This window comes from Aquila chrysaetos, chromosome 3 (assembly GCF_900496995.4).
Source record: "Aquila chrysaetos chrysaetos chromosome 3, bAquChr1.4, whole genome shotgun sequence".
Taxonomy (NCBI): Eukaryota; Metazoa; Chordata; class Aves; order Accipitriformes; family Accipitridae; genus Aquila; species Aquila chrysaetos.
The window spans coordinates 59740361-59757645 of record NC_044006.1 but is presented as its reverse complement, the minus strand read 5'-3'; the positions used below and the strand labels follow the sequence as shown (position 1 = coordinate 59757645).

Genomic DNA, 17285 nt, shown 5'->3' with positions numbered 1-17285 from the left:
GAATTACTTTAAAATGTATATATAACTTTTCTTTTTCTTCAGTATATTCCACTGATTGTTGATATATGCTGCAAACTGGTTGAAGAAAGAGGTCTTGAGTACACAGGTATTTACAGAGTTCCTGGAAATAATGCTGCCATCTCAAGTATGCAAGAAGAGCTCAACAAAGGAATGACTGACATTGATGTTCATGATGATGTAAGTCTTCAATCGCACTATTTCCAGGCTGAACTCCCAAAAACTTCTGGTTGTGTTGTGATTATAGAAATATAAAGCATGTCTGTCCTTTTCTTCTAAATGTGTAGAAATGGCGAGACTTGAATGTGATAAGCAGTTTGCTGAAATCCTTCTTCAGAAAGCTCCCAGAACCCCTTTTTACCAATGGTAAGTTGTTTATATTATGATTTTGTCTTTAGGAATTACTGTTGAACAGCTATCTTACAACTTTCAGACTATTTGAGAGAAAATCCAGTGGAATCATCCTAACTCTGGAATAAATGCCCTCTTTCTTCCTTAAAGAGCAGGGGAATGAGAACTGTAAATAGAATTTCTCTGATGGTGAAGGAATTATGAATTTGAAAAAACAACTGGGTAAAATTTGCAATTTTACTGTTGCAATATTCTATGAAAGCTGGTTGGGTTTTTTTCCCCACTGCCACCTTACTATATTATATACAATATAATGGGCTAATTAATGACTTCCAAAGGTCATTCAAATATGTGCTAGCTGTATTCATGGGGGGGGGCAGGGGGGTGTGTGTGTATATATATATATAAACCCTCATATATCTATATATATATATATGATTAATTTCTGCTTTTTTTAACAGACAAATATGCAGATTTTATAGATGCCAATAGAAAAGAAGATCCTGTTGAGCGTCTTAAAACACTGAAGAGACTGGTAAGCTGAAATCAGGTGTGTTGTAGGGGCACTACAAAATCAGTGTTAGATATTTAATGTTCTGAATAGTGATTGTTTGTTTCAGATTCATGATTTACCTGAACATCATTATGAGACTCTCAAGTTTCTTTCTGCACACCTGAAGACAGTAGCAGAGAACTCGGAAAAGAACAAGGTACCGGAAACAAAAGCTTAATGTATTTTGGTTTGTTTCATTCATTGAGTACAGTTTTTGTGCAGGATTATTTCTATTAAGGTGATAATTTGTTATAGATAAAATTAAGGTCTTTGCTATGTTGAGAAGATTTTGCATTAGACTAAGGACTCCTGCAAAATATGCACCTGTTTAGTGTGAATTAAATTTGTTCAAACTGGTATCAATTCTTGGGGGAATAACTACCTACATCCTAAATTTATCCCAAGTCTGTAAACTTCATATAATCCCATCTAGACACCAATAAGAGTGTGCCTGGGCAGGGCACAGGTGAATGCCTGTGACCTGCGTGAAACTATTGACAGAGGCTGTCACACGAGCTTTGTGTGAAGCCTGGCTTCCTGGACACTTGAGTAATTTTTAAGACGAGGGCTTGCTGTAATTACTTGAATGTTTGATGACCCCGTAGGTGCTGGTTTGGCTGGTTTTAAGAAAGAAAATTCATGATGTAAAGGGTGGTAGTTCACCACTACAGTGTCTTAGTCCACCACTAAGAATAGCTTTTTGTCATTTTCATGGGGTGGGGAAGAGTTATTTTTTGTTAACTGCTTCTGTGCACGCTATAATCCTACAGTAAATGCAATAATAGTATCCCCTTTTTTTAGCTCTCAGGGAGGGGTAGCTGAATGCAAAGCTGTGCACAATATGGGTGTGCTTATGGATGCTTACTTCAGGGCAGGTAACATGGTGGCTTGTTACTTAGCTACTAATGTGCAGGGTACAGGAAAAAAATTGATGAGATTGATGCTATATAGAGGAACCTATGGCCAATATTAAATCATTTAAAAGATCAGAAAACACTTCAGTTCAAATGAATATGGTTAGGTTCCAACATCAGTTCTGCAGATAATACCTTCTAGTTAAATGTGAAAGAAAAATGTATGTGTGTGTGTGTGTGTATATATTAAAAAAATTTAACAAATTATAACTTTTAGTGGAATTATAGCTGACATTATAAGGAAATGATAGTAAATGTCATTTTAAGTGCAGTGCCTAAAGCAAAGCTTCATTTATCATTTTATGGTTTTGGTGTGCTGTGTAAATGTTGTTTAAATAATGCTAATATTACAGAATATATAAGGCTAGATGAGTGAGGTGACAATATAATTGTATGACTTGTCAAAGGCCACAATTCAAGTCAAAGTGAGCATTAGGGACTTGTGTCATGTTTGCAACTTCCTTCTGGTAAGCACAAGGACCTTGCCTCCTATATATTATTGGTCTATTCTATGTCACAACAGCAAACTGTAAGTCAGAGAAGTAAGCAGAAATAGAAGGTAAGCATTCTGCTGCTGCTTTCTTGGAATTATTTGTCAGAGATGTAACATTAAAAGTAAATTATGTGGATGATTAATGTTGTGACGTGATCACATAACTCTGAGTCTGTCTCATGAATAGATGTGTTGGGTCTATGACATTGGTTGCTGCCGCCTCCTCCAAAGTAGATGCAAATTGAATGAGCTCTTTGTCAGTAGACATAATACAGTATTTGATTACCAGCTTAATTTTTTCGTGTGTTGTGTAAACATTTTCAGAAAAAAATCCAGGGAACTACTAATGCCTTTTTATTTAAAAAAAAACAAACAAACAAACAAACAAAAAACCCCCCAAAAACCCAAACCACCACAATTCTTAAAACATCAGTGTTTCTAAACAAAACAAATAGTCTTTCAGGGGGATTTTTTTTTTTCTGCACATAAATTGTAAAGAATATATCCGAGTTCTTGAGTTTTCTGTGCTTGTTTACTTGCAGTGGGTTAAGGAAGGTTGAATACTGAATTGCTGAAGTGTTGGCTGCATTTATTGCAGCTGCATATAAGAGAGTTTTAGTATAGTGTAACATCCTACCTGAGTCAGTAACGTGTCTTTAAAAACCTTTTCTTTGTCTTTATTTAAAGTGGTTCTCAGATATATTAATAGTGTTTTATTAATGTACTTAGCCCATATTATTGTATTTTCTCATTATAAATGCATGATGTAGAAATATTTCATTTCTTAGATGGAGCCAAGAAACCTGGCAATAGTATTTGGTCCAACACTCGTGAGGACATCTGATGATAACATGACACACATGGTTACGCATATGCCAGACCAATATAAAATTGTAGAAACACTCATCCAAAAAGTAAGTGGATGCATTTCATTATTTAAAAAATAAGATCATACGCAGATCGACCAGCTTTTCTCTTATTGGGCCAGTTTGGGTCTGGTATTTATCCTTTGAACTCCAGGATATCATTTTTAGTAACGTCCATGTTTGATTGTTCCACATTTGGGTTTTGTGTTTCCTGTGGGGTTTTCACCTTTTTTATTTTAAATTGTAGCATGACTGGTTTTTCACAGAAGATGATGCTGAAGAACCTCTTGTAAGTATTGTGTCATAAATATTTGTGTTCTTGTTATCTTAGTTTAGAATCTGCTTCTGCTGCCTCTAGAATGTCTATATATTTCTTATTACATCACTGTATGGTTTGCTCTTCAGAAGCACCTTTTTAGCTCTCCAGTCCTTGCAGTAATGATTTTTTTTTTTTTAAAAAAGCAAGCCATGCATTTGTTTTAAAAGCATAAAGCAAAATGGGAAAATAAGAACACATGAGGAAAGCGTGTCCTCAGGTGAATAATGCAATTTTCTAAATGCTGTTGAATCATAATGAACTATTTGTGAAACGATGATGAAGACATCTTTGTTTATTAACTATAGACAACAGTTCAGGAGGAAAACACTGTAGAATCTCAGCCAGTGCCAAACATAGATCATTTACTCACCAACATTGGAAGAACGGGAGTATCTCCTGGAGACGTATCAGGTAACTCTTGCCTGGACAGTGTTGGTCCATAGGCTAGAATAACCTACTCTGTTAACTCACTGTAATTCTCTCTTCCTCTTTTTCTTTTACTAATAAACTGTTTTTCTCTCTTCCAAAAGATCATTAACACTTCTTAAAGACTTGAATTGTTGATAATCATGCATGATATAATTTGGAAAACTTTGTTGTCTAACAGGAATATAATCATTAAAAGATGAGGCTTGCACATACTATTTTATTTATTCACAGTAACCCATGTAATCATCATCGTGAGGTGAAGCAGATATGCTGCTGCAAAGTGGTTTGTTGTGATGGCAGACAGACTGATCTTTCGTGGTGTTGTAATATTGCTCCTTCCCAACGTTAGGAATACAAAAAATTGAGTTATGTTTTCTTGTTAAGTGATGGACACTTTAATAAGTATGTTGCAGTATGTCTATACTAAAGCTGATTTCCTTCTGTTTATAAATGCCATCCTCTTTTGTGGCTAAGGACAAGCATTGCAGGCTCTTTTTTGGTGACTTTTCCCCCCCCCCTTCCTTCACTATGCTATTGCACTAACCCAGCATGTTGTATCCCACAAATGTTATCCCTTCGTCTCTAGCTTTTGTTTCAGTTTTCAAAGGGTTGTTCAGCACTTACTGAAACAGTCAATTTATACTGATGTTGTAACAGGCGAAGTGGGAGGAGTCTATCACACGGTGATGTCATTAGTGGATTCTGTGATGTCACTGATGGACAGCTGGAACTGTAGGAAGAAGGAGGACTGTTGCCCACACTGTAGCTGCCTTGTCTGCAGAAACCCCCGTTTCTTGTAAATGGAAAAAAAAAAAAAAAACAGTTGATCTGTGCTGTAAATTTTCTTTTAAGAGTATTTTAAACAGATCAATGCTACTTTTTAAAAGTTTTTCTGCTGTTTCTTGTTATCTCTGAAGCAGACCCTGAGGAGAAATAGCATGGTATGGTCTACCAGTCTTTCTAGTCATAAAGCATTAGCCATGTGTCAAAAAGGGGTGTGGCAGGGGGCTCAGCCCTTTCTTCGTAGGGAGAAAGTCCCTAAAGCTGGAACACATCCAAGTTCATATTTTTTAGCCATTGTGCTAGCCCCTTCCTACCCCCTTTATAATTGTATAATCTTGGGTTTTGCGAGACAGTAAAACTATGGTGTCCATCTTTCATTTCATAATAGCGCTTGTTATAGAAAAGTACAAAACTGGTAGCTGCTGAAATCTAGCCAATTTAAAAATAAAATTTTACCTATCCGTAGTCAGAGGTGGAGAGAGATGTACAATTGGGGTTTTACTACAAAATATGACTTAATTCCTTTAAAAACTCACAAAAAGAATATGACTACATGAACCATGATTTGTACCTAGGGCAGCCAACAGTACTAAGACATTCAATTTTGCTTTGTGTATGCTGAATCTCAGGAGAGTACATGTACGATCCTGAAACGGTGTCTCAGCTGCGGTTTTGCAGGGGCTGTATACTTAAAACATCAAATAAACATTAGTATTTTTGTTTTTTATTTAGAAGAACAGGGCTCCTTTGCCATTCCTATCATTGAGCTGGTTCTGCCTACAATTCACAGCATCCTTTCATGGCGGTGGCTTTCTGTGGTGCAGCTTGCATCTTTGTGAGCTCTGACTATTCACTCTGTTCTGGTTTTTATTTGCTTCACATTTTGTTCTGTGCTTGTCTTTTTCCATAAGTCCAGCATTGTCTGTAGCAACAACAAAAAAATTGCACAGAACTGAGCAGAATTGTTTGTTTTTTTTTAATTTTTCCACAGATTCAGCTACTAGTGACTCAGCAAAATCTAAGGTAAATCATTTTGTGAAATGATGTCGTTACAAGCTTCTGAAAACTGTTAGATATTTGCTTGCTTTATTAAATCACTTATATGCAGATGTACTATAGAGCTTACCTAGAATTTTTTGAGTAAGTGGTAATACTGTTTTCTCATCAAATAATTTTGAAGTGTTAAATTGGAAAAGTATCACTTGTTTGCAGTTAACTGCATCTGCCAAAGCAGTTGGCTGCACACATAAACAGCTTTGTTCCAAACTCTTGCAATTGTGAGCACTTACTTCCTTTCTGCATCTCATTTAGTAGAGGTAAATGTATACAGTATGTTCCCTGTCATTGTTGGTGTACTACTTACTCCAAGACATTATTTGTATTTCCCTATTTCACTGAGAAAAGTATACGTAGAATTTAGCCTTTTCTTCCTCAGAAGGTAATAGCTGCTTCTGTTACAGGAAGCCAAAGGTTGTGCTTAAAGGTGGTATGCAAAATTCCCTAGGAAGTATTGCTGTGCTTGGGAGGATAGCCTAGTAGATGGGGGAGAATAAGACTGGAACATGGGCAATAGTTCAGTCCTCAGTTTAATGACAGAGTTCTCATCTGACTCACGGACAAATCTTTCAGTCTCTTAAGCTGTTGTTGTTCAATAGTTGCTAGCACTGGATGTCTGTAGCCCTGGGTGATAAGGCAACAGGCAGCTGATCTCAGTCAGCTGTGAGTGCATGATACAGCTTTATTCTGGCATGCATTCTAGGTGTATCACTGATGCCCCCCTTTGAGGTGACAACAGGACTTAATGCATCCTTCTAGTTCATTGTTTTGATGGCAGCCCAGATGCTTGGTAGCTCAGCCACTGCCTCAAAAAAGCCCAACTTCCAGGACACCAAGTCACGCTGCCTGTGGCGGGACGCTGCACTGTTTGCAGGTTGCCTCTCGCTGAGCACCGCCTGCAAGCAGCACAGAGCAACAGCATCGGTCAGAGCACAGTCACGGGCCTGAGAGCAGCAGTGCAGGTGCATGCAGATTGCCTGGGCCGGGAGCCTGCTCACTGCTCAGCCAGTTGTGCTTGCAGCCAAACACGTTCCAAGTGGAGCTCCAGCTGGCTGCATTGCTTGATATCCTTCTTAGTGAGAAGGACATGTACCTGTTCCCAACCCATGGAAAAAAAGTGTGCAGAGCTCACCTATCCTTTATGGGGACAGTAGCTAATGCAAGAGTACCATTTGAGTAGTGAGAAGAATTACTGTGGTCACTTGGAAAATGGTAGACCCCAGCCCCCAGTCAGTTTTGGATTGGCACTTGCCTGCTGGCACAGCGATTCAGAGGTGTCACCTGCCGTCCAGGTTCTTTGTCTGCGCTGCCTGTAAGCAGTCATTGTACAGTATGCCAGGCAGTCACTGTAGGGTAGTCATTGTGCAGGCTACTTAGATGCTTTTTTCCCTGGGGGCTCTCAGCAAAACTTAATGCGTGTCTTCTGTCCACCCTGTCCTGATAGCTGAGCTCTGCATCAAGAGTATGGGATATTCTCTGTCATGGAGCAGGAGGTTCTGGATAACCAGGAATATTTTTGTGACTGTTGGTTGAGTAGAAGCTTCTCCCAACAATTCCCTGTCCATATTCTTGTCAACAAATTAGTGCACCGTTGCTGAGGCTGTCATGGTCAATATAGCCACTGTATTATTGTATGGCTCTTTGACCTTGGCTTGTGAAGTCCTAGAATCAGAGAATAGTTTGGGTTGGAAGGGACCTTAAAGATCATCTAGTTCCACCCCCTGCCGTGGGCAGGGACACCTTCCACTAGACCAGGTTGCTCAAAGCCCCATCCAGCCTGGCCTTGAACACTTCCAAGGATGTCATATAGTGGTAGTTTCCACCATTGCCAGCACCTCTTTCATTTCTGAGGATATAGTGAATAGGAATGAAATCTGCACCAAGAAAAAGTTGTTTGAGCAAAATATTAAATGCGCTGTATCTGTTCAGTGCTTTGCTTTGTATGGTCAGTGCATTTACGCTACAGTAGTAGACATCCTGTGACAGTTCGCTGTCAAATGGGAGCTGTGATTCTGTGCTTAGGGAGCAGAGAAGTACCTTGTTGGACAACAGCTGAGTAGTTAGATGATGACTAGCATGCATTAGCTTTCTCATTTTTGTCTTTAAGCTTATTCTGTTAACTAGTTATCTGGAATTACTAGGTGGTCCTTTCAGTAATGATGCCCCAGATTTTTTGTTAAAACTGTTAGCATGAGGATACCTCTTCCCCCCACTTTCTCTCTCCCTCTCTGTAGTGCTGCATAGTAACAAGTGACTGGGGTTTCAAAGACTTTGGGTGTAGCCCATCACTGCTGGTCTGTCTTCCTTCCCTCAGGTCAGAGAGTGGGCTAGATATCTGAACATAGACTTAGGTTCAGATAGCTGACACCTAAGCTGCTCTTGTTGAGCTCTAGACAGATGTCAAATTTCAGTCCCACTATGTTAAAGGCCTCTGATGGGAGCAACTGCCCTTTCCAGTAGATGCCATTGCTGTATTCTTGTAAATGTCTGCAGTGTGCTGGTCAGCAGTTAAAGACGGGGTGGTACCTGCCCTGACCCTCCCACTTCTTTTAAAGGTAGCAGTGGGGCAGTAAGTGGGAAAGGTACATAGCTTTGAAGTGGCCAGGTGGCGATATCAGTGTAGTGAAAATAGTTTTAAATGAATTTTAAAAAATGGAATAATTGGGCTTGTCCCTTTATCGCTTCTCTGCAATTCTAAAGGTGGATGCCTCAGAAATCAGGAAGAAGTTTATTTCTGTTAATTTCCTATACTTATGCCTAAACTAGAGTTTTGCATAGCTTTCATTTTATTGGAAGTAATAAACTGATACAATTTAAAAACTCAGCCTGAAAGGTGAAAGATCAACTGAATAATAGTTTGAGAAATTGGCCTTTTCACATAGGTAAGACCTGGAAAGGAGGGATTGAAACCACACTCTTGGGACCTCATCTGTGAAGCAGTTTGTTGCAAACCAGTCTTGAAAAGGTTGTCTTGCTTTAATGGAACCTGCTTTATTAGTCAATCAAAAACTAAATAGCTGTATATACAAACTAGTCTTTGTTAAGTTGAAGGGATTCAGATAAAAAGTGGAATTCTCAGGATGAAAACTGACTTCTTGGGCAATGTCACGTAGGCTACAGAAAGAGCATGGAAATATTTCCTGAATAAAGACAGACTTTCTGCTGTGAAGCTCAGGATGTGTTTTTTAAAAAGTCTCAGGCTAAAGAATGTTTCTCTGTGATTTATAATTATGCCTTCTCCCTTTTTTTTTATCAGGGTTCTTGGGGTTCTGGAAAGGATCAGTATAGCAAGGAACTGCTTGTGTCCTCCATTTTTGCAGCAGCTAGTCGCAAGCGGAAAAAAACAAAAGAGAAACCACAACCAAGCAGCTCAGAGGATGAGTTGGATAATGTGTTTTTCAAGAAGGAGCTTGCAGAACAATCTCGTGGTGACACAACAAAAGAGGACATAGCTAAAGGGGAGTATGAAAGAGAGAGAGAGATAGGGAGAAAACAGAGGATGTTTGTCCTGAAGGAAAAAGAGAACAGCAGTAAAAAAGATGTGAATGTTGTAAAGGATGAAAAGAAGTCATTAAAGAAAGAAAGTATCCCGTCAGAGGAACCTTCACTGCCTTACCATGAAAAATGTACAAAATCACCAAATCTCAGCTGTCTGCAAACCACGCAGAAGAATAACCCAAAAATGCCTATTTCACAATCATCTTCCCAGGTTGAGGAGACAGTGTCTGACTCCGGCACTATGCTAAGCACTTCCTCCCAGGCTTCCCAGCACAGATACTCATGCAAAAAAGTAGCCAGCCCTGAAATTAAACACAATGAGTTTTTAGCAGCTGATGTCAGTTCCATCACCTCAGATTATTCAACTACTTCATCTACTATATATTTAACTGGGTTAGATGCTAGTATGCTGAGCCCTGAGGTGCAGTCAGTGACAGAAAGCAAGGGAGAAGATGCTGATGATGAAAGAAGTGAATTGATCAGCGAAGGGCGTCCTATGGAGACAGACAGTGAAAGTGACTTCCCTGTCTTTGCCACCAGTGCTGCTGCTGAAAGGCTGCCCAAGGGCAAAGTTTCAGAAGTGGTAAAGACCAGTCGGAGGAACTCTGAAGAAAGCGAAGTAAGTTGTACTGAGGGAAGTTCAACACCAAAGTTAGAGAGTCGCAGACTTTTTAGCTCACACAAACTTATTGAATGTGATACACTGTCTAGGAGAAAGTCTGCACGGCACAAAACAGACAGTGAGGGTTCAGGGGATGCAAAGAGTGAGAAGGACTTGCCTACTGTGACCAAAATGTTCGACATGATGAAAAAAGGAAGATCCACAAGCAGTTTAGCTACATCAGCCAAAAGTGAGGGTGACAAACAAGAACCTACCTGGAGACTTAAAATTACAGATAGGTTAAAGCTGCGACTCAAATCATCTGCAGATGACATGTTTGGAGTTGGGAATCAAAAAGCTAACTCTGCAGAGACTGCAAAGAGAAAAAATATCAGGCGAAGGCATACACTTGGAGGACAGAGGGATTTCGCCGAAATAAGTGTCCTGAATGCTTGGAAAGCTCAAGAGCCAAGTCAAAGTAGAGAGAGAGAATCTGAGCTTTCAGCTGTGAATCGGTTGAAGCCAAAATGTCCAGCGCAGGACCTCTCGATCTCAGACTGGCTTGCACGAGAACGTTTACGCACTAGCACAACTGACCTTAATACGGGTGAAACTGGAAAGCCCAGACTTGAGAACACTAGCTTAGCAGATGTATCAAAGGTAGATCTGCCTTTATCTGCAGAGATGCAGGCAGATGAAGGCAGTTCTTCCAGCAGCTTGACTTTAATTAGTAGAACACCACCTTCGGGACCATTTCAGCCATCAGACCAGGTAAATGGTGAAAATTATCAGAATATGAACAAAACCAACTTCAGCCCAGCAGTTGATGCCCATCCTCATAAACTGTCTGGGACCCAAGTGGTTAGATCTCGATTCTACCAGTATCTTTGAAATGGGGAGATATGTCCACTACAGCAATTCATTAACTTACTGTTACACTTCTCAGTAACTGTGTGTATGTGTGTGTGTACATATATATATATTTTCCTGTACTGTTGTTGTTATGCAGCCTTCATTTGGGCTGGTTTCATCAATATGCTCTGTGGAACGTTTTCACAGTGCATTACCACAGCCAGAAGAACACTAAAGTTAAAGTATATATATATATTTTAAGAAAAAGTATATTTGATGGCTGCATACAAATGTTGAACAAAGCATCTGATGCAACATGCTGTGTAGTGTATACATGGTTTTCTGACTGAGAGTTGGCCTGGCATTAGTATGCAGAAAAATTGTTCTTTTGGTTTAGTCACTAACAAGTGCCTCATCATAAATTCATTTGGTTTGTTAGGGTGCCATATTGTTAAATTAGAGAAACTTATTACAAACAAATGAATACATTTTATTGTTAACGAGTTTCATTACATTTTACAAATGTTAACACAGGTGGCTACAGAGCTTCCATTCCTTAGGCATTCCAGTAAATATTGGAGTTTTATATTTCCAATTTTAATACAGATTTTGAGTTTTATGTGACTTGAATTTTTAATCTTTCTGTAAAATAAGTAACTTAAATGTACATATTACATGTGTATCTTTTCTTCAGATACCAGATTTGATATAAATGTTGTAACATAGGCGTGTAGATAGTGGATACTGGATGGAACTGGTTTCTTTTATCGAGAATATAATTCTGCATGAAGACCTAATGAATCCAAACCTGTATCATGCCTGTGTGCATACCTACTTAAACACTGGAAATAAAATTGTTTTGGTGACTCTTTGCATGACGTGGATTCATTTTAATGAATGGTTTTGAAATGTCACGTTTACAAGTTGCAATTGGCAGCTGCTCTGAGGATCGCAAAACCTGCAGTTGCTCCTGGATGAGGGGTGCTTCTCGTTAACATCTTTTATTTGTGGGATGAGACTGTGGAGGTTTGCATATGAGAGAGATTCGGTTGGTTAAATATTTTCATCTTGATATATAATCTGATTCTAAGGTATGTAGCAAGTTGGTTTGTTTAATGTGCTGGTTTTGTAGCGCTGAAAAAAACATGTCTGTAATCATCCCCATGTCATAAGCAGTAAATACCAGTATCTGCCACTCAAAACAATACTGTAGTACGGCTCTTCGACTTTTTATAGTTTTAACTATGGAGATGAGTTTCTAGCCTAAAACCCTTCTGTGTGTGAACTCTCTACCGGTTATATTTTTTTCTTCTCTTTTCTTGCACACCTACTTGAAAACAAAGCAGCTGTTCATCACTTTGGGTGTTCCCATGTCTTACAGTGTCAGTTGCTTGGCAGAGGATTAAACCTGTATCGATGACAAATAAGCAATGAACATCATGAGCATCGAAAAAATTTACTTTTATGCGTGTATCCTGTTACTGAGATGAGAAGGTATTACAGTAACTAGGAAGCGTAGGCTGACATGGTTTTAAGTAGACTTCGTTTCTTTCCAAAGTGACTGTAACAGTCCCATGCTTTGATCTGCTGTGGTTTTGATGCTTGTGAGGAATAATTATAAAAATTGGCTGTGAAGAAAAGCATTTGCTACAACAGTTGAGATCTGTGAAAGTTCTCACCACATAATTGTGTGCATCTAGTACCAGTTCACATAAAAACAAATCATGTTCTTGTGGTCTCCTTGCAAACTAAAACGTCTTTTCCCCCCAGAGCAACAGGAAGCTGATGCATTAGCAGTGTTTCTGTGTGCAGTGCGAGGAAGAATGGGTATGTTTTGTGAAACACAGAGTAGCTGATGATGATTTTTGTTTCAGTCCTAACAGCAAAGTGTATTTGAACAAGGGATTTCAAAATATGGTGTTGTGATGCCTCTGTAATGCTATTCATCAGCAAATACTCATTATCTTTTACTTGGAGGCATATTTTGTCCCATCATTAGTCTCGGGAGCTTGTTAGAGTGTGTGTGCTGAGCATCCACAGTAGGTCGCAGGGGTCTTCTCAATGAAGCAATATACTTGTGGAGGTACATAAGGGGTCCTGATCTGACAGCCATTTTGATGGATCAAGTTAATTTTCATTTCGTTGTCTTTATAGATAACTAATGATTTTAACTCCTGAATCTAGATGTATGGCTGCCAACTCTTATGCTTGAGAACATAGAACTTTTATTGTATTGACTGAAATAGAACACAAGATCTTTTGAAAAATTAGGAACTTAAACACAGAATGGGAATTGTAGTGGCTGACAATGCTACAGGTACAAATTTAAGGCTTCGGCAGCCTCTGTGGTATCATCTGCTGCTGCACTGACTGCATGGGAGCTGCAGAGCTGTTGCAGAAGGAGCGTGGACAGAAGTCGGGGATATCCGTGGGGGTGTAAGAAGAGGATTACTGCGGTTTGGACCACCACTGCCTTGCCTTTTCCATGGAAGTCGGGTCTTGGAGGAGATAACCTAGCAGGCAGAGTGGGAAGGAGGGAAGCTCTGGGGAAGCCCTTGACTTGAAGGGGAGATGCAGGGAGCAATGTCATGTGTATGAGGGAGAGGAGATTACTGAGCTCCAGCTGAAGAAAGTAGCATGTGGCAGTGTACCTGGGGCAGGGAAAGCATTGATGCTTTTTCTGGTCTTTGAAGACTGCCAAGATTTGGGGCCACCTTAAATTCCAGCCAGTGTGGCAACTGAGATCACAGACATTTTTAGGAGCCATTGCTGTGCCCTGATCTTAACAGCAGCTACTTCAGACCCTTACCTGTGGTGCTTTTTTCTTTTCTTTTTTTTCTTTGATTTGTTTTGTGTTTTTCCCTTCCTCCTCTGGAAGGGAACGGTGACAGTCTGACTGACACAGGAAGGGAAATGCGTGTGTGCAATAGCCTGCCCTGAGGTGAATACTCTTAGTGCCAGTATTTGCTCTGGATTCAGGAGGATGGGCAGCTCCATGGGGTTGCAGAGCAGCTGAGGTGGGCAGGGACCTCTGGGGATCACCTAGTCCTGCCCTGGCTCAGGTGTGGCCAGAGCAAGTAGCTCAGGGCTGGGGCTGGCTGGGTTTTGAATATTTCCAAGGATGGAGGCTCTACAACCTCCTTGGGCAACCTGTGCCAGTGTTTGATCACACAGTAAAAAGGGGTGCTTTTTTTATGTTTAAGCAGAATTTCTTAATGTTTCCATTTGTGCCCATTTTTTATTTTATACTCCTCATCATGAGGATTCAAGCTGGCTTGGAAAGTACTTTTGGTCGGAGGACTGCTTGGAGCTGTGTAGCTGCAAGTCATTAGGAACAGGTCTAAGCTGAGATCTGATGGCGAAATAGTGAAAGGATGAACTGTGGTGGTAGCAATAGTGTTTGGATTTTTTAAATGGTTCCAAACAGCAGTTCCTGTTTCAGTGAGGATCGGTGGTTTAGTTTGAAATCCATTTGCTGGGATCTGGTAGCTGGAAAGTGCTGTATGACTGCTTTTTAAGACTGTCAAAGGGCTTGTTAGGGTCCCCATTAGTATCGCTTACAACACTGATAACGTGGAATTAAGACATGGCCACAGTCCAGGGGGTTTCTTAACTTCTTTCGCGCTGCTTCAGAGCTGAAGGAAAATCCTTTGCTGAGCTGCACGTAAGGGTCTCTTCCTGTCTGCCGCATCTGAGGAGAACTTCTCTCCACTTTGCCCAGGCAGGATGAAAGAGTTTGAAATGTGGCCTCATCTGCTACAAAAAGCTGTGTTCTTGTTTTTAAAGCCAGGTCATTACACTGTTCTCATTTAGATAGTAATCCAGCAATTAATTGTGCCAGCCTGGGGAAAGAAGGGTGTAGGCTGATGTGTGGCTGGCAGGGGGAATGACTTAAAACAGACTTGCCACCGTTGAAGTGGTGCATGTACCTGTGGCTCACAGTCATGACACCATAAAAATCTGCCTTAATCATCTGTGAGTTTTTAAGCATGCAGAAGAGCTGCTTCTTAGTGGGGATCAGATGGATTTCGGCCCTGTACGTTTCTAGGCAGAAATGTCCTGCACACCCCTCCTCTTCCCTGCTCTATGCATCCTCTTCTGCTCTGCCTTCCCACCACCGTGGCCTGCCCATTGCAGGGGCTGGGTGCTGTCTTGCTTTGTTTTTGCTGCAGTCCACATAGGTATTGTCAGCTGGCACGCAGGGATGGCACTTGCTCTGCTGTGAAGTCCTGGGCTGGCTCGGACCACAACAGGCAGCAGGAAGGTCCTGCTCACCTTCCAACTCCTTCCACCTCGAAAGGGAGCGGTGAGCTGCTTCCCTACTGATGTTTCGGAGCAGTGAGGTCCCATCACATCTGAACCCACAGGACTGCTGCAAACTAAAGAAACACTATGGCTGCTCACAGAAGAGACTTGAGCTGCAAATGTAACTGCTAGCAGGTCTGGTACCCTGGGGATGTGGTGCCCTGCTGGGCTCTTCTTTGCTGAAGAGCCTCTGTTGCCTTTAAACTGCCCAGGAGCTGGTGAGAGGTTGATCTGGAGTTGCCTGTGCCGGAGCACCCTGGTGACAGCAGGGAGGATGGGCTCCTTTTCCCATGTCCCCTTTTTGAACGCAGGCTAGCTCTGGGGAAGAACGCAGCTGGCCTCTTGCTGGCTGGGGGCTGAGGGCTGCTCTGTTAGTGCCGAGCCCCGCGTTGCAGCAGTAGCTGCCCAGTGCTTCTTGTCCCTAGCTCAAGCTGCAGTCACCTCCACCAAAACCACTTCTTCATAACTGGTTTGCAGTGAGAAACTTGGCTTTTTAATCACTAGCCTGTGCCGTTTCCTTCTGTGCTCAAGGGATTTATTTAGAAACTTGCTGATTTTTCTAACTATCTGCCCAATGTTCAAAAGCATTCCTGGTGCTGAGCTACAGCCTGCACGCAGCCCTTCCCTGCCTGTGTTTGTGAAAGCCCGACAACTTCATTGCTGTGCAAGCAGGATGGGGAGGGAGGGAATAAACACCACCCGACTCCCGATGGTCCCAGCAGCGGTGCCGGTGCAGGGGGTTATGTGCTGTCCGAGCCTGTGGTTGGTTTCCTGGTGGGTGCAGCACCCCAGCACTGAGGGCGAGACGTGGAGGTGCACAAAAAGTGGTGGTTGCTGGAAGACGTGCGTGTCGCAGTGTAGCTGAGGCCATGAGTGGGTGTTGTGTTCGCTCCCTGATGGCGATTTCCACATTTGCCACCACAAGCAATAATTATCTGTCGAGTACAGTACTGCCTGACTGCCCACTGCATGCCCAGAGACTGCAGGGACCCTTGGTTATTTATACAACTACTGTCAGAGTCTAAATTTAAACAGATGGGGAGAATATGCTGCTGTAGCCCCTTGCCTGAAGAGGCTGTGAGAAGCAGCAGCTGGAGCAGTGCCAGCGCTGCAGCCACGGGTGCGTGCTGCGGGACTGCAGGGCAGAGGAGGGCCAGGGCCAAGGTCTGCTGTCATGGACCCTGCCTGGCTGCATGATGGTCATGGGGGACGGCTCTCATGTTGCAGAGGATCAGGTATTGGCAGGTTACTATTTTTCAATGTGTCGGATCCCTGGGGGATGTCAGACTAACAGTTTAGGAACAAAACCTAGTATGTCCGTCACATAGTTTGAACTTATATTTGGGCTGTGTATGGTAAAGGAGAAGCATGGTACCCAGCCTCCTGCTGCTCTTTGTATTTGCTGTCTGTTGTGTGGCCACATGGAATAGGCCTACCTGGTAACAAGATGCAGCATTTGCTCAGGCTTGTTCCCTTCCGAGCAAGGGAGTAACGTACCCAGCACTTGAGATGGTAGGAAACGCTCATGGGAGTGCATGGTCCAGGGTGTGCAGTGTGGCAGTTTTTGAGAGGTTCTTCCCTCCTCAATCAGCTGCTCCCAGCCCAGGCTTTGGACCCACCACTTTTCTGTATGGGCTGCAAAGGAACTGGCTTCACTCCAGTGGTTCAGTGTGAGCGCTCTGAACTGCGCCTTACGCTTCGCTTTGGCTTTGGAGCCACCCAGCTTTGTCCTGGGCTCGGCTCTCAGCCTGACGCTGGAGCTCCCTGTCCTGCGTGCCTTGGCTGCCATGCCAGCGGAGGGAATGGCACTCGGCGTGACCCTGCGGGAACTAGACTGTGTGTCATGTTCATGAGGTATTAAAGAATGTAAATGTTAACTCATTGCTCCCGCTGCAAGGGATGTGCAGTCTGAGGGCTCGGCCTTGAAATGAGAATTTTAAGAAACTTCCTGTTTCACAAGGAGGAATAAAACAGACTGCTTAAAGGTGGAAGAGATGAAATGCAATCAAAGGTTCAGGTGCCTTTTTTTTTTTTTTTTCCCTTGCTAGCTTTCTAACCTGGAGTACCAGCAATTAGCTTTTGTCCAGGTAAATTTGAAAGACCCCATTTTAAAATTAATACCTATGTATGGCTTTAATCTGGGGAAAATAAAGTCAATTTTTCTCCTGATGGTTTAATGCTCTCAGGCAAACAGTTTAACAGCTAATTGAGACCATTATAAAAGTTATTAGTGACAAGATACAAATA

The 17285-nt window shown here is 41.8% G+C and overlaps 1 protein-coding gene across 7 annotated transcripts in view; it reads left to right on the top strand.

The window, feature by feature from the left end:
- ARHGAP21 (Rho GTPase activating protein 21) overlaps positions 1–11599 on the top strand; it is a 125172-nt gene extending 113573 nt beyond the window's left edge. For all 7 annotated transcript variants that reach the window (XM_030008519.2, XM_030008518.2, XM_030008517.2 and 4 more), the window contains 9 exons: positions 43–198; positions 306–384; positions 831–904; positions 990–1079; positions 3118–3243; positions 3443–3484; positions 3820–3925; positions 5718–5749; positions 9039–11599. In XM_030008519.2, coding sequence (XP_029864379.1) covers positions 43–198; positions 306–384; positions 831–904; positions 990–1079; positions 3118–3243; positions 3443–3484; positions 3820–3925; positions 5718–5749; positions 9039–10772 — 2439 coding nt within the window. In that variant the 3' untranslated portion in view covers positions 10773–11599. The remainder of the gene's footprint in view (positions 1–42; positions 199–305; positions 385–830; positions 905–989; positions 1080–3117; positions 3244–3442; positions 3485–3819; positions 3926–5717; positions 5750–9038) is intronic.
- The last annotated feature ends 5686 nt before the right edge of the window (positions 11600–17285 follow it).